The sequence below is a fragment of the Microcaecilia unicolor genome, chromosome 4 (assembly GCF_901765095.1).
Source record: "Microcaecilia unicolor chromosome 4, aMicUni1.1, whole genome shotgun sequence".
Taxonomy (NCBI): Eukaryota; Metazoa; Chordata; class Amphibia; order Gymnophiona; family Siphonopidae; genus Microcaecilia; species Microcaecilia unicolor.
In genome coordinates, this window is record NC_044034.1 from 39263832 (window position 1) to 39287270 (window position 23439).

The 23439-nt window shown below is 41.3% G+C and overlaps 1 protein-coding gene across 2 annotated transcripts in view; it reads right to left on the reverse strand.

The window, feature by feature from the left end:
- Window positions 1-23439, reverse strand: part of GRM5 (glutamate metabotropic receptor 5) — a 580379-nt gene that overhangs the window by 12543 nt on the left and 544397 nt on the right. Inside the window, exons 7-8 of one of the 2 annotated variants that reach the window (XM_030200160.1) lie at window positions 20024-20963; window positions 14879-14932 (exon numbers count right to left, since the gene is read on the reverse strand). In XM_030200160.1, the coding sequence (XP_030056020.1) occupies window positions 14879-14932; window positions 20024-20963 (994 nt within the window). The remainder of the gene's footprint in view (window positions 1-14878; window positions 14933-20023; window positions 20964-23439) is intronic. The other variant, XM_030200161.1, reaches the window with a different exon arrangement.

Consider the following 23439-nt stretch of genomic DNA (forward strand, 5'->3'; position numbering starts at 1 on the left):
GGAATTACAATAGAAAGAAAAGGCTATGCTACACATCTCAGATGTGATCAACAATTAAGGGTAGAATATTCATTCTACACAGGCAGGAGAGGCTCTTTCCTAGTTAAACCACAATTAATGGGCTGGGAAGGGAGGTTCAGTGGTACTTAATTCAGCAGTATTGCTGAATATACGCTCTGAATGTCGTGGCACTGTCCAGTTAGTGCTGGGGTAGTTCAGGTGCTGAGTATGGGTGAATCCAACATAATTGCAACTTGCTTCTCACAGGTCTCCCACTTAGCCATCGCTCTCCTCTTCAATCTGTTCAAAATTCTGCTGCACGACTAATATTTCGCCAGTGTCGTTATGCTCATATTAGCCCTCTCTTCAAGTCACTTCACTGGCTTCCTATCCATTTCCGCATACAGTTCAAACTCCTCTTATTGACCTATAAGTGCATTCACTCTGCAGCTCCTCAGTACCTCTCCACTCTCATCTCTCCCTACATTCCTCCCCGGGAACTCCGTTCACTGGGTAAATCTCTCTTATCTGCACCCTTCTCCTCCACTGCTAACTCCAGACTCTGTTCCTTTTATCTTGCTGCACCATATGCCTGGAATAGACTTCCTGAGCCGGTACGTCAAGCTCCATCTCTGGTCGCCTTCAAATCTAAGCTAAAAGCCCACGTTTTTGATGCTGCTTTTAACTCCTAACCCTTATTCACTAGTTCAGCTCTGTTGAGCAGGGACTGTCTCTTCATGTTCAAGTGTACAGCGCTGCGTACGTCTATTAGCGCTATAGAAATGATAAGTAGTAGTAGCTCCGGTGATACTCAGTGCTGGTGCCCACATGCCTAATGGAAGACAAGCAGAGTGGACTCAATAATTAAATATGATAAAACCGTTGTTAGTTATTCATGAGAATAAAACCCTGTCATGGCCATATCTTACCCTAATGGCTACATCAGGGATAACAAAACAAGGGGATGAAATATTGCTAAGATTGGTTAATATGAAAAAAGTAATCCTCTAGGCGAGCACCGCTAAGAAGCATAAATCTTGTTCATCAACAGAAGTGCCAATACTGCTTCCTTTGGATGGTCTGTCAGCTGTGTCTTGGGGCCACTTTTCCACTAGCTCACACCATTGCATCCTAGAGCAAGAGGCGCTGCAAACACAATGCATCTTGGCTTATTCTTGCACTACACTCATGAGATGCATTGCCTGAACTTGTTAGGTTGGGGCTGGGGGAAAAGCAATGTGGAAAGTATAATTCCTGGGTAGGATATGGAAGAAAAAAACAGTTTGCCTGAGTCAGGCTGAGGAGGACGAAGAGGTAAAGGGTGGCTCAGGTTGTGAATAGATAAGGAAGGAGGGGAAAGTAAAGGAAGGAACAGGAAAAAAGAGTTTCTAGGTCAGCCTGGGAAAGGGAATAGGGAAGAAAAAGAGTGTGCCTGGGTAAAGTTTCTGTGAGAGTATTCCTGGGTCAGGTTTTAGGAGGAAGATAAAGGCATAGAATCTCACTCACCATACATACCTCTCAAACCATTCATCCACCACACACTTACCCTCATATACCAAATGCTCCATAGATCATCCCTCGACGGTCACACTCCCTACCCCATAACCACCACACATTAACCCTTACATACTGCATACTCCTTAAATCATCTCTCACCTGCCACACACCCTACCTGCTCGCCAACCACACACACCAACCCTCACATAGCACATACTCCATGATCATCCCTCACCTGTGGCAAAACCTACCCCTGCCACCCACCACACACTGTCACATAAAACATACTCCTTAAATCATCCCTGTCCTGCTACATATCCTACCCCCTCACTCACCATACACAAACCCCACATATGTCATACTCCATAGATCATCCCTCACCTGCTAAACACCCTACCCCCTCACCCACCATACACTAACCTTAACATACCACATATTCCTTAAATCATCCCTCACATGCCACATACCCTACCCTACCCACTCACCCACCAACCACTATGCCCAACATACCACACACTGCTTAAATCAACCCTCACATGCCACAGACTTCTTAAATCATCCCTCTTCTGCTACATATCTTTACCCCCACACCCACCACACACTAAATCCATAAATCACCCCATACTGGATGTAGAAGAGCGAAAGAAAGAGTGATAGTGACAAGAATATGTATGTGATGAATTCTGTATGCTCAGGCTAATGAACAAGTCTCTTCACTGAGTTTCAGCTAGTGGTTTTACATTATTGCATGCAGGGACAAAAACAGTGTTCCACTTTTAATGTAAAGCCAATCCATTCTGTGGCTGTATTTCATTGTAGTAAAGCCCAAACCTTTCACAGAGCATACGATAAGATCTGTTGAGAGCTGATGGTAGGTGTCATATAAAACCTAAGGAATTATTTAGGCCTGGTGCTGCTAAATGGGGTCCCAGAGCTCATTTGTAGTTATTATTTTATAGGCCTCAGCTCATTCCTCCTTCCTGTAGTATGGCTTCTGCTTTATTTCTCCCTTTGATGCCTATCCATCTCTCCTCCTTACTACTGCCCATTCAATAATGTTGCGGAATCAGTTGAAGTATTATAGACATATGTGGACATGTGATCCAGCTTATGCTCAAAAGCCATACAGTGGCTCTGCTCTATCTTCCTGCTGGAAAAGCAACATGACTGAAGGGAGGGGTCACTGTGAGGCCTATGAGATTGCACTGAACCACAAGCCATCATTGACTGCCTCTGTCTGCTGACCAAAGACATTTTAACATCAAGCAGTTTAGAGAAACAAAACTGAATGAAATCCACCAATATAACAAAACACAATGGAAATTTCAGAACTCTCCTAAATATGTATCTCTTATATTATATCATGTATATATTATATCATGTATTCCATTACCATGTAACCCAAGATCCTCCTGTAATATTAAATGTATATTTTCTTATGTATTTCCACCATTCATGATGTATTGTAAGCCACATTGAGCCTGCAAAGAGGTGGGAAAATGTGGGATACAAATGCAATAAATATTAATAATAATAATAAAGCCAATTCAATCTGATGAACATTAAAAAATTTACAGGTTCATTAAAGAAGATCCCTTATCTCCTAGTCCCCTGCTCTCTTTAGGAAACATTTAATCAAGCATTTCATATTTCATGGCAAAAAAGTTGGGCTGGTATTTTTAGTAATAGCAATTATATCCTCAAAAATAAATCTGATTATTAGCAATAGATTTGCACTTCTTCGCCCTGGCTATGGTCCCTTTGTGGCAGATTTCTGCTTACTTGGATTAATTAAAATCAAGAGTCGATGATGAATATCTTCATCAGTGAAGCAACTACAAATCAGTGTGTAAGTAATGAAACTGATTACAGTTCAGCATTAATATCACAATTAGCTCCGGCAACAATATTGACCCATGAGCAACCCACAGACACAAAATTTAGAGAAACTTCTGCTTTAACACAAGCTGTTAATGAGATCTACGTGGTCATTTCATTCTCTTGTACTTCAATTTGTTCAACTGAAATTTGTACTAATGGTAACATTGACCCGTCTTTCCAACACAAATTGTTGTACAGTTGAGGTTTCAGAAACCTACTGCCAGGCCATCCAGTACAGGGTTAGGAGGATGAATACTTCTGAAGCAGTATCAGACTGACTAAAACAACTTGTCTGATTAATTTGTTTACTTTAATCTCATTGACATTATTGAATGTTATACATTATCCTTGTTCTCAAATACCTGAAATGAATTGTATATCTATTCATTTCTAATTTATATTATACTAGCCATTAAGCCCGTAACAATGGGCTAGTTTTTTGTTTTCCTATGGCCTCCCCCCCCCCCCCGTCCACCAACCCTGCTCTCTCCCCTGCCCTACCCCCAGCGTCTGTTTCCCTCAGTTCCGCCCCCTCCTCCCCTCCCTGCTCCCTCCTCCTCCGATTTCCACGCCCATGTCCAAGCCCTCCTCCCTATTGGGCTGTACTGCTGGTGGAGGCAGGGCTTGGACTTCTACACGCTCAGCGTTCCGACTCTCCTGCGCATTTGCAGGTGAGTCGGTCACTTGCCGTTTATATGTTTGATCTTCTGTACTGTAAATGCAATAATATTCTGTATTTCTCCTTCTGCTAATGGCGATCGCCATTACGGCATAATGTAAGCCACATTGAGCCTGCAAAGAAGTGGGAAAATGTGGGATACAAATGCAGCAAATAAATAAATACATGTTATTATACAACTACTGTTATCTGAAAGCTGGCGTAACAAGTTGCAAGCAACTAATTGAGCAAATATGTCCTCTACATTAATAAGAGTTGATAAAAATGATGTAAAATGAACGAAACGAACTAAATTCAGCTCTCAGATATGGTCATCTTTTCAAAACCAAAAGTAACGTTGATGTTGAATCTTTAATAAACCTCAGGTGGGCTTTATTACACACAAATGCCAAAATGCTACGTTGTTTGATTTAAATCATACAAAATTAAGGTATCACAGCTCTCTTTTATCTATTTTTAAAAGTCTGCTACCAGAATAGTGTAAGGTCTGGCAGTTAAAGTTTAATGCAAGCGATGCACTCAGGGTGTAAAAATCCAAAGAAAGTATACGAGATAGGAGGCAAGAGGCCGACAAACACAGATCAGGAGAAAGACCTTGCGGTGTTAATGTCTGAGGATCTCAAGGCAGTGAAACAATGTGACAAGACAGTGGTTATAGCCAGAAGGATGCTACTAGGCTGCTTAGAGAGTGGCGCAATCAGCAGAAGAAGGGACATGCTGATGTCTCTCTACAAATCTTTGGTGAGACCTCAGTTGGAGTATTGTGTTCAGTTTTGGAGGTGGTATCTCGCTAAGGATGTAAAAAGATATGAAGTAGTTCAGGGGAAGATGACAAAAATGGTATGTGGTTTGCATCAAGAGACATATGAGAAGAAAATTGATGACCTAAATATGTATTGGAATAGGGGAAATATGATACTTGGAGGGAATTAATATACAAGCTAACTTTTTCCAGAGACAGGGAAGCAGCGCCGTACACATTATATGCAGGTACTTTCTGTGTCCCTAGAGGGCTCACAATCTAAGTTTTAGTACCTGGGGCAATGGAGGGTTAAGTGACTTTCCCAAGGTCACAAGGAGCTGCAGTGGAAACTGAACCCAGGTTGCCAGAATCAAAGCCAGCTACACTAACCATTGGGCTATTCCTCCACACAAATTAGCCCAAAATAACAGGGAAAACCTTGAAATGTCATTTTTTTTTTCCTGTATCAGAAACAGTGCACACTGTTTGAAAAGAGTACACCCTACTTCTGGCATTTACCCCCAAAATGAAAAAAAAATAACATATACACTAAACAAATCAAAAACTCCAGTAAACTGCACAGGAAATTAGACAAAATGAAATGTTTTGGCTGTACACTCCTATAGTTGAATTTCAAATGAGTTTCCCGTTTTATTGCCATGACCTAAATACACTTCTAGAAATCCCTGTTTTCCTATTGCTGGAAGTTCTCACACTAGGGAAGCTGTAAAAACCAACTTTTCAAACTGATTGGGGGTGCTCAATTCAGCACACATTATCACGTATATAAAAATGAAAACAAAGTATGGAAGGGTCATGGGCACAGCTGGCTAGGCTGTATCTAAATGTAGAGTAGAGCAGGTAGTGCAATACTGGGAAGACTCTTGGTTAAAAGAAGAGCCATGGAAGCACTGAATGTCCTACCAGTCTCTTTTTTCTCCCCAACCCCAACTCATCCTCATCAGTTTACTCCACCGTACTTTTATCCTTCCTCCTCTCCCTCCTGCTCATCTATACCATGGTCATATTCCTTCCAGTCCTGCCTGGCCCATGTATGCCAACCACACTCAGGCAGAATGATTGTTAATTTTTTGTGAAAAATGAAAATGGTGTTCCTCTCCATTCCTCTTTCAGTTTGAACCTTGAGTATAAGTCCACTCCATTACAGAACTTTTTCAGACCATGGCATCACATACTGCCAAATCTCCTTCTGCTCCCCCATGTCCCTTCAGTAAAATAACTTATTTATACTGTTGATCAGCTATTCCCCATTCTTGACCCAGCCCAGCTAACACAGAAATCTTTACTTTTGTATCCATGGTTTGTCTTATATCCTCTGTCTCTGCTTATTCTTTGTCTTCTTTGATGCTTCCTCTCTACCTGCATGTTTCATGTCTTGTATGAATTTTTTTCCAGTCTTCTCATTTCTTTTTTCTCTATGTGTTAGTGTCTTCATAGTCTGACTGGTAAGTGTCAGAAGACTACCTCTACCCCCAATATCTTCAAACGTGAATCAAAAATAAGTGTTGATACCAACAGAAAATGTTTGAGAGAACTCGGGTGAGTCAGTAGGACCTAGCCACAAAAATTTGATCTTTTCGCAATTTAATTTTAAGCGGTTACAGGAAATCCAATTTTCAAACAGATGTACACAAGAAGAGATATTGCACAATGAGCTCGACCAGTCACCCATTACTGGAAACAGCATTGCAATATCATCTGCATATATGTAACATAGGACGTTAAATCTTTCCAATATGATACCCAAAGGTTGAAGTAACATATTAAACAGGGATGGCGACGAGGGGGAACCTTGTGGAACCCCACGACCAGGGTTCCAACAGGCAGAAAGAATACCATCTTTTTGAACTTTATAACTTCTAATCACAAAAAAACCCCTGAACCAGTATAACACTTAATCACAAATCCCAATGTCGCTCAATCTAGATACCAGAATATCATTGCGTTAGCTATAGGCCATCTGGGAGTTAACTCCAGATGGTGGGGGCTTATTCTGAGAGGCTCACTGATGGGTGTCAGTTCAGTTGATTTTCTTTGGTAAAGGTATAATTAGGGTATTCCTTAGGAAGACCTTAAGGGAACTCAAAGAGGGCTAGAGAAAGAGAGCCTGTTCATACGTATTCTGGACCATGCAACGTAAAGACACCAGTTGCAGGTCAGTTCACATCAACTGGAAATAGACACCAGAGTAATAAGAGCTACTTGGGAAAGGAGGGGAAGTACTAAATCAGGACCTTTATGGACAAATTTTTAATTGTCTCCTTTTTAGAAGACATATTGAAATATATTACATTTGTTCCATAGTAAGCCCTTAAGCTCCAGGCTACTGTTTGTTCTTCTAGCATTACAATACTCCTGATGTTACAGGTTTCTTGAGCTGTGTGAGAGCTGAGCAAACTGATCTATCCAATTACGCATGTTAGAACACAGGCAGTTAAAGAGAACTGAAGTGCAGGTATATTGCATAAAACAACCTTAATAAGGGAAACATGCTGACCTATTAACCACTGTATTTGTATCCTCCAAGGAACATATTTACAAAGATACCAATTGACTATAAATGAGCATTTCATTTGTAATCTAGACAGTAGGAACTTGAGGCAGAGAAAAGTTACGGTTTCTCAGTCTTAACATGTATTCAGTATATAGCATACTGGCAGGTGATCCTCAAGGATCGGGTTGACTAATAGTGCTGTGGTGCGTGCAAATGCATAATGCCCTATGGGGGTCAATACACTAAAACCATGCTGAAAATGCATGCTAAAAATCTAGTAGGTTTATTTCTATTGTTGTAAATTAATAACATGCATTATGCAAATCACAGCAAACACACACTAAATCCTAAGAAGCCCTTAGATAAAATGCTTATGTGAGGACATGAGGTGGGGGCTTTTTGTTTGCTGATCAGGTAGGCTGGGAAAGAGGATTAGAGGTAGGACATCTTTTGTTTTTTTTAATGGAGGGCTTATTTTGTATCATGTAGGTGGGAGGTCCTTTGGTTTACTGATTAAGTTGATAGGTGGGCTGGGATGAGGTGGCTCATTCATTTTGGAATCAAGTGGATGGGAATGGCAACCCTGCCTTCATGAATGGTTCTTTAAATAGTGACCAAGTTATGCTCATAAAGACTATATATATCTATATGTAATTTTACCTGGAGATAGGGTGGATAGTATTTAAAAAGTCCATTTTCTTGGGTAAAGTTTTGTTTTATATGTGGAAGTGGCTTTGAAAAATTACCCTCTGCAGTTATGGCAGTGATTCTTAATCCAGTCTTTAGCATATCCTAAGCAACCGAGTTTTCAGGACATAAATATGCATGAGATGTTTGTGCATGCACTGTCTCTATTGCAAATATATCTTATGCATATTTATTGTGGATATTTTGAAAACTCGAGTGGCTGGGTCTGTCCAGAGGATTGTCCCTTGGTTATGAGAAATAGGTTTAATGAATCAAACCTTTTAGCCAGATACTCAAAAGCATTTATCTATGTAGGGAGCAGTTCACTTAATTGACACCTAGATGTAGGCACAACATAGGCTCATCAAAGGTGCCATTAACTGACAGGTAGGTGCCTATGTGCATTAGGTACTATTCTATAAGGTAGTGTCTAAGTGCCATAGTGCCTAAGTGCATTGTGGGTATACATGTAGGCAGACCATGAGTGTGTCTTCCAAATATAGAATACTATAAACTACATATATTACTTAATGCACATATCATTGACATGACATGAGAGGATGTGCCTCAACATGGGTGCACCAAATGCCGACTTACACCAGTGTTCTAGAATGGAATCTTGGCACCAAGACTGCATTATAAAATTGATGCTAAGTGTAGGGCATTGGGGAGCCTAAACCAAGGTGCTCATTTATAGAATAGCTGCCACAGTGGCAGCTGCAATAGGAGTAAGTGCCCTATCTGCCAATTTTCAGCAGCACTACCTCAGTAGCACCACCAAAAATTCTTGTAGATTACCTGAATACTGTCCAGATTGTTTTATAAGAACATGAGAATAGTCATGATCATGTACTATTTAGCACACAATCTCTAAAGGATTTGCATCCAGCTTCTCTTATATAAGCACGCAACTATGGAACGCACTACCGATAGCCGTGAAAACAACATACGACCACCTAAACTTTCGGAAACTCCTAAAGACTAACCTATTCGAAAAGGCATACCCTAACGACCCAACCTAAATGCCTCAAACCCATTACACCACAAGATAAAAGTTCGTATTGGACATAACCTAACCCTTCTTCCTTACAACCCCCAATATGCCTTTAACACTTGATCATTACTCTGCCATAACTTCATTTTGTTCATACCGGTATTGGCGATCACCTCTACTGTACTATGTAGGCCACACTGACCCTGCAAATAGGTGGGAAAATGTAGGATACAAATGTAACAACAAAAAATAGCGGATCAAATCATACTATTGCACGAAAATGAATTGATCATAAATGAAGGAGAGGACCTCAGACTGGTAACAACTTAATCTTCTACTACTACTACTACTACTACTTAGCATTTCTATAGCGGTACAAGGGTTACGCAGCACTGTACAAGTTAAAACATGGGGAAGGACGGTCCCTGCTCAAGAGAGCTTACAATCTAAAGGTAACAAGCTATGTAGTCAGTGTAGGTATCATGAATGGGGAAGGTCGGTTAAGCGCCAAAAGCAAGGGAGAAGAGATGGGCTTTGAGTAAGGACTTGAAGATGGGCAGGGAGGGCGCATGGCCTATGGGCTCGGGGAGTCTGTTCCAGGCATAAGGTGATGCGAGGCAGAAGGGGCGGAGTCTGGAGAGCGGTGGTGGAGAAGGGTACAGATAGGAGTGATTTGTCCTGAGAGCGGAGGTTATGGGTGGGGACATAGGGGGAGAGGAGGGAAGAGAGGTAATGGGGGGCTGTAATCTTAATAATTAATAAGATTACATATATTGTCACCATACTTTAATCATAGGTCCCTACCAACTTCCTTCCTCGGTGTTCACACAACTGTACATATAACAGCTACAATATAGAGCAAGGCTACTTAGCTTGTTGCAGCTTAAACTGAGGCCCTCAGTTTAAGCTGCAACAAGCTAAGTAGCCTTGCTCTATATTGTGGCTGTTTTTTTGTATTACATTATATTTATATATGTACAGTTGTGTGAACACCGAGGAAGGAGGTTGGTAGGGACCTATGATTAAAGTACGGTGACAATATATGTAATCTTATTAAATAAGATCAAGATTAAGTTGTTACCAGTCTGAGGTCCTCTCTTTCATTTATGATCAATTCGTTTTCGTGCAATAGTATGATTTGATCCGCTATTTTTTGTTGGAATATTTTCAAATTGAGCGGAGTTTTTTCCCATTGATTTTTGTTACTTGGATACAAATGTAACAAATAAATAAATAAATACATACATACATAAGGAGTTTCTGATGTTAATTCTCTGAGATGAAAATTGTCCTCCATCATTTGGTAAAAATGTACACATACTGTTTGTAAATGACCTGAAGCTCTACAGTTCCAGTGACCAGCGATTGGCGGAACAACTTTGAGTAGTGAAAAGCTTTTCAGATGACATCAAGATTACTTTTGGTCTGGACAAATGTCCTAAGGTGGGAGGGAGGGTAATACAAGTGCTTGAACAGCCATTACGTTTTGTACTGAGGAGAGAAGGAGGTGGAATCAGGCTTTGGAGAATCATAGGGACCCTTTTACAAAGGCACGCTGAAAATTGGCCTGCGGTAGTGTAGACGCATGTTTTGGGCACGCTCAGAATCATTTTTCAGCGCACCTGTAAAAAATGCCTTTTTAAAATGTTTGCCAAAAATGGACGTGTGGCAAAATGAAAATTGCAACACATCCATTTTGGGTCTGAGACCTTATCGCCAGCCATTGACCTAGAGGTAAAGTGACACGCGGTAACTGGGCGGTAATGACCTACGTGCGTCAAATGCTGTTCACCAAAAGGGAAGTACTGTCGGGCTACCGCACAAGCCCAGTGGTAGTTCCCACCCCCAGCGTGTATCATATCCGACGCTACAAAAATATTTTTATTTTTGTAGCGCTGGTGTATATCCAGCGGTAATCAGGCAATGCCACGCGCTGCTCGGTTACCACTAGATTAGCACGGGAGTGCTTACTGCCACTTCAGTGGGTGGTGGTATCTTACCCCATGAAATGACCGCGCGGCCATTTCCTGAAAAAAACAAAGACCTGCCTTTTACCCACTGAGGTAAAAGGGGGCCTCAGCGTGCATCAAAAACACGTGCTGACATCAGCGCAGGCCCCTTTTTGCCGCAGCCTCGTAACAAGGGCCCTATTGCATTAAAAATAGTGTGTGCTCAAAAGTCCTTAAAAATATCCTTTATTAAAAACAGTACAAGAACAAATTCTGTGTGGGATTTAGGAACAGTTCATTTATGCCCTCCAGTGACCAGGTGTAATTGGTCATGCCTACATTTAGAAGTGGCCTCAAAGAGCTCAAGGATATCTTGTATCTATAGAGCTTAATCGGATCCAGCTGATCCTCTCTTCATCATTGACCATGAAAAACCTTCAAGGATAGAGTACTGCCTACACAATATAGTTTACAAGAAATGTGGTATATAATCCACACTACATAGAATTTTATGGTTTATAATAGGCTAGAAAGCCCAGATCTTTGTTAAGTCCTGTCTGGTGGGTGTCAAAATAAGAAAATAAGAGTGAAATTAGGACTTAAGAAGATACTCTACTATCCTGCTTAACTATTATTATGTTACCCAAGATCCTTAAGCAATACCAAATGTATATTTTCTTATAGATTTCCACTATTCTTAACGTAATGTAAGCCACATTGAGCCTGCAAAGAGGTGGGAAAATGTGGGGTACAAATGCAATAAATAAATAAATAAATTAAACAGGACTGGGGCAAGAACAGAGTGTTATAGAACATGAGCATTTGAAACTCCTTGAGGTACCCCGCAAGGAAGAGAATGGGCAGATGAAATAGAGTTTGGGAGATGTACAGCATGTGTATGATTCAAAAGAAAAGAACGGAACCAATCAAGTACAGTATCAGAGATCCCAAAAGAGGCCAGTTGGTTGAGAAGTAATGCATGATCGACTAGATCAAAAGCAGAACTAAGATCTAGGGAAATGTTCCCTTGTTCAAAGCCAGTATGCAAATAGTTAAGAGAGGTAAGCGGGGTCTCAGTACTAAGAGATAACAGAAGCTAGATTGAAAAGGATTCAGCACATTGAAACTATCCATATGTTGAAGTGGTTGTGAAAGAACCAATTTTTCTGTCAGTGTAGACAGTAAAGGAATGTTGCAAATAGGTAACCTTAATTGGCTGCATCAAGTTTCAAGTTTATTCATAACTTGATATACCGCTCAAGAGAGAACTATCGAAGTGGTTTACAATTAAATAATTCTAAAGAAATTACAGAAAAAAACTACAATGCAGATAGGAAAAAGGCAGTCAAGTATATAAAGTTACAGAATCAAGGGCAGAGAAGGTATATTCAGAAAAGATTAAAGCTTCAGTAGTGACTGATACCCTGAACTGCAAGAGAGGCAGAGATAGAGGAGAAAATGTGCAGGTTCTTGTGAGCTGTGATATCATTTGGAAAAAGCATTCCGGAATAAAAAGGTTTTGAGTTCAAGTTTGAAGATTGAATGAGAAGGTTCGAGTCTCAAAGAAATCGGTAAAGAGTAAGCAGCAGGGCAAGCTCGAATCTGTTGGATCAAGGCATTGCTTCTGGATAACTGGTTTAATAGCGGCTGACTTCCATAAATCTGGGGAAATCACAGAACAGAGATTTTGAGATACCATAGACAGACTATAAGGAAGAAGACAGATGTGGTCAAATGAGAACTGAACAGTAATTTAGAAAGGGAGGTTAGGGAAGGAAGGTTAAAAGAGCCCCAAACAGGACAAAGGGGCCTATGAATCAGAGCAGAAAGTGAGGTAGAATCGGGATTAGTGACTGAAGGGGAGAAGGGATTAGCATAAATGGAGATGAGGGGGAAAATCGAACAAAGGAGGTTAATTTTGGAACAAAATGCTGATGCTAAATTATCTGCTGAGAGAGAGGAAGGAATATGGGAATCTGAACCTAGTTGATGAACAACTCTGAAGACTGTCTGAGTACAATTGGAGAAGGATGCAATGAGATTGTTATAATAAGTTCGCTTAGCTTTTTTGATTTCAGTATAATATTCAGAATGTATTTGATATTTGAAAGCATTGAGGGTGAGGGATACTTCCACCAAAGTGATTCAGCGCATCTAGCTTGATGCTTCAGAAGCCGCAGATCTGCATGAAACCAAGGGGAGCACTTATGGTGAGATGAAGGGTGACTTGAGAAATATGGTTCTATGGCAATTCTAAGACAGAGATTTCATTGGAAGGTCTGTCCTAGCGACAAATACAGAAGAATAAAAACTTCCACACAGATCAAGCAAAGCAAAAAGGCACAGCGAAGGAGACAAAAAACTCTAATGGACTCAAAGAGTTCGCATCAAAAGTTTATTGCTAAAACCTGGACTCGACACGAGTCATGTTTCGACCGCTCAGGCCTGCCTCAGGAGACCCTGTAATTTATGAATATGTGGCAATTTCTTGAAGCAAAGCGATTCCTCAGAATTTTATATCTGAATAGAATACCAATTCAAAAATAAGCTTGACTTGAATATACGTCGCCTTCGGTCTGTCTCTCTGTATGGAGATACCAGAAGATTTATTTGTATTCCATAATGGCAATTCTGCGCAGAACTGCCCATAGAGAATTCGTGCTTAGCATGCATCATCCTGGCACCTTTCTTGAATCTACCCCACTGTGAGTTCGTTTCTACCTACAGTGCAGGGCTCTGTCATATTGACTGGAGCAAAAGCTAGATTCTAGGCAGGCTTTGGTAGCTGCTATTGGACCAACATCAGAAGTACACAAAGGTGTTATAGAACATGAGCATTTGAAACTCCTTGCGACCTCAAGAATTGATGCACAATATTTTGGATAATTCTTCTGTTGCTTAATTTCTTTTCAGAAGGGGCTCTTAATCTCAGGTGACTCAGGCCTAAAAAGGTAACACCACTGATGTCTTCCAATTAGAACAGCCTTTCTGCTGGCCAGGGCCATCGTCTTTTGATAGAGGACCACAAAGACAAACATTTTTGTGAGAGCTAGTGTGTTTCAGAGATTCAAAAATCTATGAAAATATCATTTTGCAGCTGCAGCGAAAGCCTCATCTGGTTCCCTGCTATTATATGTTTGAGGATGACTCGGTGTATCACTACACCATGCTATAAATTAATGTCAAGTAGAAAAATGGTAATAACAGGGCTTGTGTATGCTGGTGACTGAAATACCATGTTTCTCTGAAGATTCTGCTGTGACTCATCTTGTTCTAAATATGAGGTTGCTTTTCCGATTTAAGTCTGCAGAGTACTTTTCTTCTCTCTGGATGAATTTCTCAATTCATTGCCCTTCATCGAATTACACAGTACTGACCACCGTCTTTTATTTATTTATTTTTTGCCCTTTTTCAAAGAAGAACCCTTCAGATTTAACTTTGCTCTTCTCCTTCGTCATCGGGGCTGGCTTAGCCAACTTTTGCATCAGTGCCTCCCCCCCCTCGCATTCTGGTAGCTCCCCATCTCTCTCAAGTCCCCCCCCCTTCTGGTAATAAAGGGTGCCAAAATCCTGAATCCCAATCCAGCATCTCGCCTCCCACCCCACCCTCAGGGGGGATGGAAGAGAGAGGGAGAGATGCTAGACTGGGATTTTGATGCCTTTTATCAACAGTGCCTTGAGCCAGTGCCTCAACAGTGCCTTGAACCAGTGCCTCACCTGGTCAATGGGTTGAGATGGCCCTATTCGTCATTGTCAGTCTCTCTCTCTCTCTCCTTTAATCTGATATGTTGGTTTAGCTGGATTCACTGTCTAGATGCCAGATATCATGCAGTAGTCAAACATCAGAAACAGCCAGGCAGAGGACAGTATGGTCAGAATTTCTCTGTTTGTGCAATATTGTACCAAAATATAAAAATTTAGAAATAAGCTCTTACATTCCGATTGGTTGATGGCAATAGGCGTGAGCTGGCCCAGGAGGGAATGGAATGCTAGAATAAAGAGAGGTGATGAATTAATAAATGGTTTGGTAGAAGAAAGCAATGTATTTTCTAACCACTGAACATCTTGTCTGTTTCACACTCCCTCACCTCATTCTCCTGCCTAAGAAACCCTTTTAGTTTTGCTTTTTAATGAATTACGGTAATGCCAATTTTGTTTAGTGGATAACATTTCACCATTATTCCATTGTGATTTTAAATAAATTACCTGAACTTATAATAACAAATGGATACACCTGAACCCCGTTTCACACACCTATCTATCATGTTCTTTTTAGTATATAATTTGTATGCTGCATCCTTTTCACCGTGTCCAAGGCACGAAGGGGCTCCTTTAATAAAGGGCATTAAGGGCCTTGTTCTATAAAGGTTATGCTCCTAAATTTACGCTCCTAAAATTAATGCGCCTAAATTTATGCCTCTAAATTACGAGCATACTCTATGCCCCAAAATAGATTATGCTTCTAATTTAAGAGTATAAATTTAGGAGCTTATATTATGCTCATAAATTAGGAGCGTAAACCCCAGCAGGTAAAAATGCACCCGGGGGGGGGGGGGGGGTAGTTTCGCCGGGGGGGGGGTGCACTGGACCCGGGGGGGGGGCGCATTGGCGATCCGCCCCGGGTGTCAGCCAGGCTAGGAACACCACTGCTGCTTGCACCTTTAAGTGAAACTGAGCATGCTCAATTTTACTAAAAGGAACATGCAGGACGTGAGGGGGAAGAGAGAGCAGGGCAGGCAACACGGCAGCGCCGGAGACCGGTGCTAGACAAGGCTTCAGGTGTCAAGGGTTGGGGACCCCCGCCAGCAAAACCAGGGGCCTGGAGGAAGTTTGGGGAGGCCCAGGCCCCTGTGGCCCCACGTAACTACGCCACTGGTTAAATTTGGGCTGAACACACAGTAAAATCCTGCATTACAATGCATTTAGGCCCAGATTTTAGTACACCTTAATTAAAGAGCCCCAAAGCTTTACTTTAAAAACTGGTCTTTCTGTATTGGCAGATGCTAAGGAATTGATGTTTTTATTCTATCTGCTGTTAAATACTGGAGATGCTGATAGATCAAATAGTGTCTGCCACTTCTGTAGAACAAAAGGAGACTTTGGTAACACAGTCTAAATCATTCTCCTTTCCTTTGTTCAGAAGGCCCTCTTAAGCTCTGTTTTTCTACTGGGCAGGAATCAGTCAAGATGTCATTAGTGATACTGTTGCTATGGTAAATTCTGAGAGTTTGATGGAGTTTAGTAGGCCTCTGCTCTTACTCCAACATTCTCTTGGAGTTTAGCCCAGCACACTCTCACTGTACTGCTTTAAGGTCTCACAATGTTAAACATAGAGGAGGTCTGAGACTTCCCGGAACTAATGTTTCAGTAAATTAGTGGATGCAATCTCAAACTAATGACCTGATGGAGGAGGGAGGCAGAAAAACAGCCAGCTGTAAAGGAAGTAGCAAATGAGGTAGAACAGGGACAGTGAGAAGAGCAAGATGAGGGACAAATATGAAAAAATATGCTGGGAAACATAAAATATCTGGTCATAGGGCAATCACAGTGACTTTGAATGTGATTGATGAGCCAGTAACATGAAGAGTAAAACCTGGACTTGTGTCCATTTGTCAAATAGCGCCATCTACCATCCCTGATATACTGCAAGTTTTGCAAGTCAAGAAATTTTAATATATTTACAATAGTGTTTTAATGTTTTTGGAAGTCAAGTGATTGCCAAACAGAAGGTAATATTCAAAGCCATTTATGAAGGCAAAACAATGCTTACCTTGTGGAAATGGCTCCCTCCCCCCAACACACATAAACACACATACACAAATCAGGATATGCATGAAAAACGATTGGCCTATTTTGATACATTTGATAAATTGACTTTATATATGTTAATTCACATTTAAGGTTAACCCTCCTTAAATGAATGTTTTGGGAATTTTTTGTGTACGTTACATTAGCAATCTAGATCTGCGTTTAGGAATGCATATTTGTACCTCACAGCATGAGGCTAAAAAATAAGGCATTCTATAGAATAGAAATGGAGAGGAATTTGCATATAAGTGCATACTATTTTATTTTTAATGACATATATATAAACGTTTTCCCCCAAAGTTAGCAGGAGTAACTGTATGCAGTGGCAGTATATTTTCAAAAGCCAAATGCATGCATAGTGTCTCTTTGAAACTACCCAGATAATGGTCCTCATATCTATGCAAACTGCTTAAAATTATCTTCCATATTGATTTGGGCGTAGGAAAAACCCAGGGCCCCGTTTACTAAGGCGCACTAGTGTTTTTAACATGCTAGCATTTTTAGCATGGGCTAGACAGGGTAGCTGCTTGACAGTCTCCTGCCAGGACAAAACTAAGGGGTCCTTCTACTAAGGTGCATTAACAGATTTAGCGCTCACTAAATGATGACACCTATACGAATATAATGGGCGCCTTATCATTTAGCATGTGCTAAATCCATTACTGCACCTTAGTAAAAGTGCCCTTAAATTATTTAGAATAAAGAGAACCTTTTACTAAATTGCATTAGGCTGCAACATGCCCCTGACACAGCAATGTTACAATCAGGTTTATTTTCGAAAGAGAAGGGCGCCCATCTTTCGACACAAGTCGGGAGATGGGCGTCCTTCTCCCAGGGTCGCCCAAAGCGTCATAATCGAAAGCCGATTTTGGGCGTCCCCAACTGCTTTCTGTCGCGGGGACGACCAAAGTTCACGGGGGCGTGTCGGAAGCATAGCGAAAAGACTGAAAAGAGGGTGTGGCTCTGAGAGGGGTTTGGGCGGGTCAGAGGTGTTCACTAAAGATGCACACACTATTATAGAATTCGGGGGATCTGCGCCTCTAATTTACGTGCAAGAATTTACACCAGGTTTCAGTTAATGTAAATCCTCAAGCCCAAATTTGGGCATGGATCCCGGTGCTATGTGCTTTTCCGTAAACTCAGAATGTCTTTTATAGAATAGCGCTCAGTGCTAATTTTTTTTGGCACCCAAATTTGGCCGTCATTTGCTGAATCTGGTCCTAAGTGCCTACATTTTGGCATGCAGATTTACACCAGCTAGAGAGAGATGGGGGTAAGTGGTTGCACCTAAATTTAAGCACGTTCCTGCTGACTTATCCTAGTATTCAATAATGGTATCTGGGTGCTCAGAGGCCATTATGGAGTACTACCAGAGCGCTCATTATTTTCCTGTTTAAAGAAGATGATATGGTTATGTTGTGTGTTTTGTGAATATGGATTGTTCCCCGCTCAGGACTGTAGACATGTGGGATATACGTAAATCTTTTAAACAAATTAGTATAACCTCTCTAGTACATGAATTAGAGTGGTCTGTCATGCTCATATGATAACCATTAGTGGATGCTAGTTCGTGGGGTAATCGCTTGACAAGACTTTAATATGATTCCTCAACAATGAGGAGACAAGGAGAGTGACAAATGTTAGAGAATTTCTAAAATATTTAGGATCGCTTTCCTTGGTTTTCCAGTGCCTTTATAAATCAATACAAATAAGTAGATAGAATTTCAGAGATGAAAAATTCCAAATGACTCCTTTCAGGAAAGACAACTTTCAGACCTCAAGAATACATTGGACATCATGATAGCCAGGTAACAGGTTATACCGTAATCGGGGGAACCATCTGAGAAACACAACGATGCTAAATTTAAAAACTCTCAGCAAGGCGGCTGAGATTAAAGAAATAGCAAATCAGATGTGACATCACTGCTTTACGTTCCTTTCTCTTTCATTTTTCTTAATTTTCAAATACATTTGCAACCGCTCTTGCTATGCATGAAAGGCCTGACACATTTCATTGGTGATGCAGTTATGGGAACAGGAGACCCAATTTTTGGTTTACAAATGCAGTCGGCTGAGGGGGACATGCTCCTTTTTTTTTGCTATATTTAATTTCACCTTAAAACAATGTACTGATAAATGTAGACAGGTGATGTCAAATGTTGCATTACAAGTTCTCACTAGTCTGAGATCAACCAGAGCTATTCGGCATATCACTTTCTAAACTCTGCTTCCAATATTAGATTCTCAGATTCCTTACTTCATAGTAATAAGTTTCCCATACTTTGTTGATTTGCATTATGACTCAGAATAAACAGCTGGATTATCATACATCTTTGCATTTTCCAAAGAACTCTTTTTTGTATGCCTTCCCTTCCCCCTATTTGAGCAATAGTGCACAATATTGATTGCATTGCCACTGAAACAAAAAAAGAAGCCCTTTTACTAAACAGCGGTAAAACGTGGCCTGCTGTAGTGTAGGCGCCGTATATTGGGTGCGCACTGGTGCGGTTTTTACCACAAAGGGCTTTTTAAAAAATGGGAAAAGGGCGTGCGGTAACAATGCAACCAGCACGTGCCTCGAGCCTTTAACACCACCCACTGATCTAGCAGTAAAGGCTCATGCGCTAAACGTGCGGTGACTGGTCAGAGAAAATAAATAAATAATTCGTCCACACGTTATGGGCATGCGCTAATTCTGAAATTACTGCCAGGAGGGCGCACTGGCCTGGTGGTAGTATCATTTGGGCGTGTGCTGCAGGCGTGTACAGCCTACCGCGGCTTAGTAAAAGGGCCCCCCCAAAATTAAACAAAAACATCCCACAATCAAAGCAGAAAACTAAACAAAACAAAAGTTTTGGCCTGCACACCCTATGATGTATATGCATGGGAGAAATTTGCACACATTGCAAATCAAATCTATACTAATTTACCGTGTGCATGTTCTCTGTGGCCATTTTGAAAACTCTGGCTATGGGATATCACCAGGAACATTTGGGATACATAACCTAGTCTAACCTATTTCATTATTAGATTTTAGTTTTCCCCAATGCTTATGTGAAAGCTGATAAGAGGAATTATTAAACGAAACTAGTTAGGAGGGAAAATGCTCAGAGATTGGTACTAAATATCTTTCGATAAAGTTATACCATTTTCAGAAACTGATCTTGCAAGGTTTATTGTTTTCAGAAGCTGACCTCAGTGGCACAAAAGTACAAGATTACCTTGAAACAAAATTTTACTTGAACCGGTTAACTAGATACTTTCGACTTTACCTTAAAGTTTCACCAGATGATCCCCTTCTTTTCCATAGGTTGACCAAGCTACTTGAGCGACTGGCAGCTGAAGAAGACTTTCCATCTCCCACATGCATGCGGACCACAGTGGACGTGGTGAACGCACTCCGCACGTTCCTCTCGGGTTTAGCAAGGATAATATAAACCTTTGGCACAAACATGCAGCCAAGTGCCACGGTGGCACTCAAGCTTACTGAGAAACACATGGTGATAATTTTGTAGTTGCTTCCAAAATATATTGGCACAAAGGCCAGCCAGATGATACAGGTGGTGTACATTGTGAAGGCAATATATTTTGCTTCGTTGAAATTGGCTGGAACATTTCTTGTTTTAAAAGCATAAAAGGTACAACTTAAGATTAGCAATCCATTATAGCCAAGGGGGGTAACGACACCCAGGTTGTTGGTATTACAGATCAGGTAGACTTCCCGGATACTCGGATAATCATGTATGACATCGGGTGGCTCCATTATGAAAAGGGCAACAATTATGCCTAGTTGGATGCAAATTAGGATAAAAGCAATTATCAGCTGGGCACAGGCACTCATGAATCTAGGCTTCTTTGTGCAGATTTTCTTCTTGCTGCCTGCCAAAATTCTCGCAATACGATTGGTTTTTGTAACTAGGGCAGAGTAACTCATGGCTGGAGAGAGGCCAATGCCAATTCTTTGAAGGTAGCAAAGAAACTGTTGAGGCTTTGCAATAAGACAGAAGGTGCACAGGTAACCCAAGCAGATGCCGGCTAAAATGATGTAGCAGAGCTCCCGACTGGACGACTTGACCACAGGGGTGTCGCGGTACAAGATGAACACAGCAGTGACAAACAACGTTGCTAATAAGCCCAGACAGGCAAAAACAATGGCTGCAATGGGTTCAGGATCCCCCCATCGGAGATACTCCACAGGGATCAGGTCACAACCTGTGAAGAGATCAAACAATGGATTCAAAGCATTGTGGAATGCATTGCATAATTTAACTGTATTGTTGTAATGATGTACAACACCTTGAGCACTATTGTTAAGATATTAATATGTAACATTTTCGTCATTTTTAAATGATCCTTTCCTAGCCTAGATTTGATTTATTGCCCACTTTTCTGGAATAATGATCAACAAGGTGAACGGAATATAATAATCAACCAAGTAGTTAGCACAGCAAACAAATGACGAAAGTTTTTTTTTCCCCCACTGCCATCTTGAAATATAGTTTTTGGTCAAAAATAAAATTCATCAAAATACAATAACTATATAGTGTTATTTGTTTACTCCATAGAAAAAAGGGTTTCAGCAGAATCCATGTTAAACACATCAGTGCTTATTTTAGAAACATGGGGTTCTTTTCTAAGGTGTGGTAGGCTTAATGCGGGCCTACCATGCGATGTGCAGCGGCATCCCGCGGTGGGTTCCCACTTCATGCATTCTAAATTCTGATTTGACAAAGCCGGGATATACATATCTAAAACTCAAAAAAGCGCATATGGCAAGGGGTGTGTGGCCTGAACATGTTTTGGGTGAAACTAGGGAGAGACTAAAAAATAAATGGGGAATGCATATCTGAACAGGTTGACGTTACTTTATTATTCAACGTTCTAAATTTACATTGAGGAAAAGTCAAGAAAATGAACAGAATTGACTAAATGCAATATAACAATTTATTAGGATTTATTTTTGAAAGAATTCACTCAAGGTGGTGTACAGTAAGAATAGATCAAAGATGAGCAATAGGCAATTACAGCAGTAAAAATATTCAAATAACAATACAAAGTATGGCATAGTATACTATTTACAATGTCAGCACAACATGTAATAGAACATTTTAATTGATAGTGAAGGCTAAAGCAAAGATGGAACATATAGATAGGTAAGAGAGTAAGAACAGTTAAAAAGTAAGGTGACTGATTTAAAGAAAGTTGCACACAAGGTCAGAGAGATGGTTAAATATTATCTAGTTCCCCAATAAAGAAAAAAAAAATCTTTCCATCCAAGTCCACATCTAGGGAGCCAACAAGACCAACATCCAAGAAAGAAAAACATCCCTAAGCAAAATAATTTAATTCACAATGGGGTTCTTTTCTAAGGTGTGGTAGGCTTAATGCGGGCCTACCATGCGATGTGCAGCGGCATCCCGCGGTGGGTTCCCACTTCATGCATGCTAATCCTGCACTGGAAAACATTTTTTTATTTTCCAGCACAGGAGGCGTGCCATGGGTGGAAAGTAGACGTGCCTGTGCTAATCAGAGAGCATAGGCGCATTACTGCATGCTACCTGATTAATGCAGGAGTAATGTGGGAGCCCTTACTGCCTCTTAAATAGGTAGTGGTAAGCATTGTTGCCAGGGTTGCGGTCTTCCCGCAACACTGGGCGGGTTTTCTTTGAGCAGCTGCGGCAAAATTTCGGCGGCTGCAGGGTGCGGGTTTGGGCTCTTCTCCTGTGGCCACTGTGTGCTTTTTTCCAGGGCTTCTATTGGTCCAATTTGGTCCAATAGAAGCTTTTCCAGGGCTTCTATTGGTCCGATGAGGTCCAATAGAAGCTTTTGAGGGGCGTGGTCGATGTCAGGGGCGGGGTTAACGTCAGGGGTGACGTCAGGGGGCGGGGCTGGTGACGTGGGAGGCGGGGCTGGTGGTGTGGGAGGCGGGGTTTGACGTTGGGCTGGTTTTGGCCTGGTTTAGGGCTGATTTTGGGGGGGAAAATTTTTCCCATCTGGCAACCTTGGTAAGGGCTCCTGGGTAATGGTCACATGCTAATGGGGAAATTAGCGCATAGCTATTACAAAAAAATATGGCAAGGTGGCCATTTTACTGCCACACTAAAAGTGGTTGCAGCGTGTGGAAAACCCATGTGCTGACACCAGTGCCGACCACTTTTTAGCGTGGCTTGGTAAAGGGACCCCAATGAGCAGGACACAAATCCTACACAAGTCCGCTTCTGAATAACTCACACCTGAAAAGAATGTCCCTCGGTAGTGCTCTAATAATTGACTGCTAATAATCGATTATTGATGTTAATTGACATGAATTTGCATTTGTGTGTGAATCTGGCTGCAAGTGATTCTATAATGATCTGCACCCAAAACCTCTCGCATGCACCCCAAAAGGGGCATGGCCATGAGAGGGGCATGAGTGGGTCAGGGGTGTTCCAATGAATTACTCGCAGTGTTATAGAATTTGGAGTATGAGCGGCCAAGTCGCGCTCCAGGATTTATACCAGGTTTCAGCTGCTGAAGGTCCTCGTACCCAAAGTGGGGCACGAGAATCCCCACTAGGTGCTGTTCTATAAATAGCGCTCATCCCAGAGTGCCCTTTATAGAAGAGCGCTGATTTTTCCTGGTGCCTATTTTTTGGTGCCATTTACTGAATCCGGCCCTATATGGATATAGCTATTGATAGTTATGAACA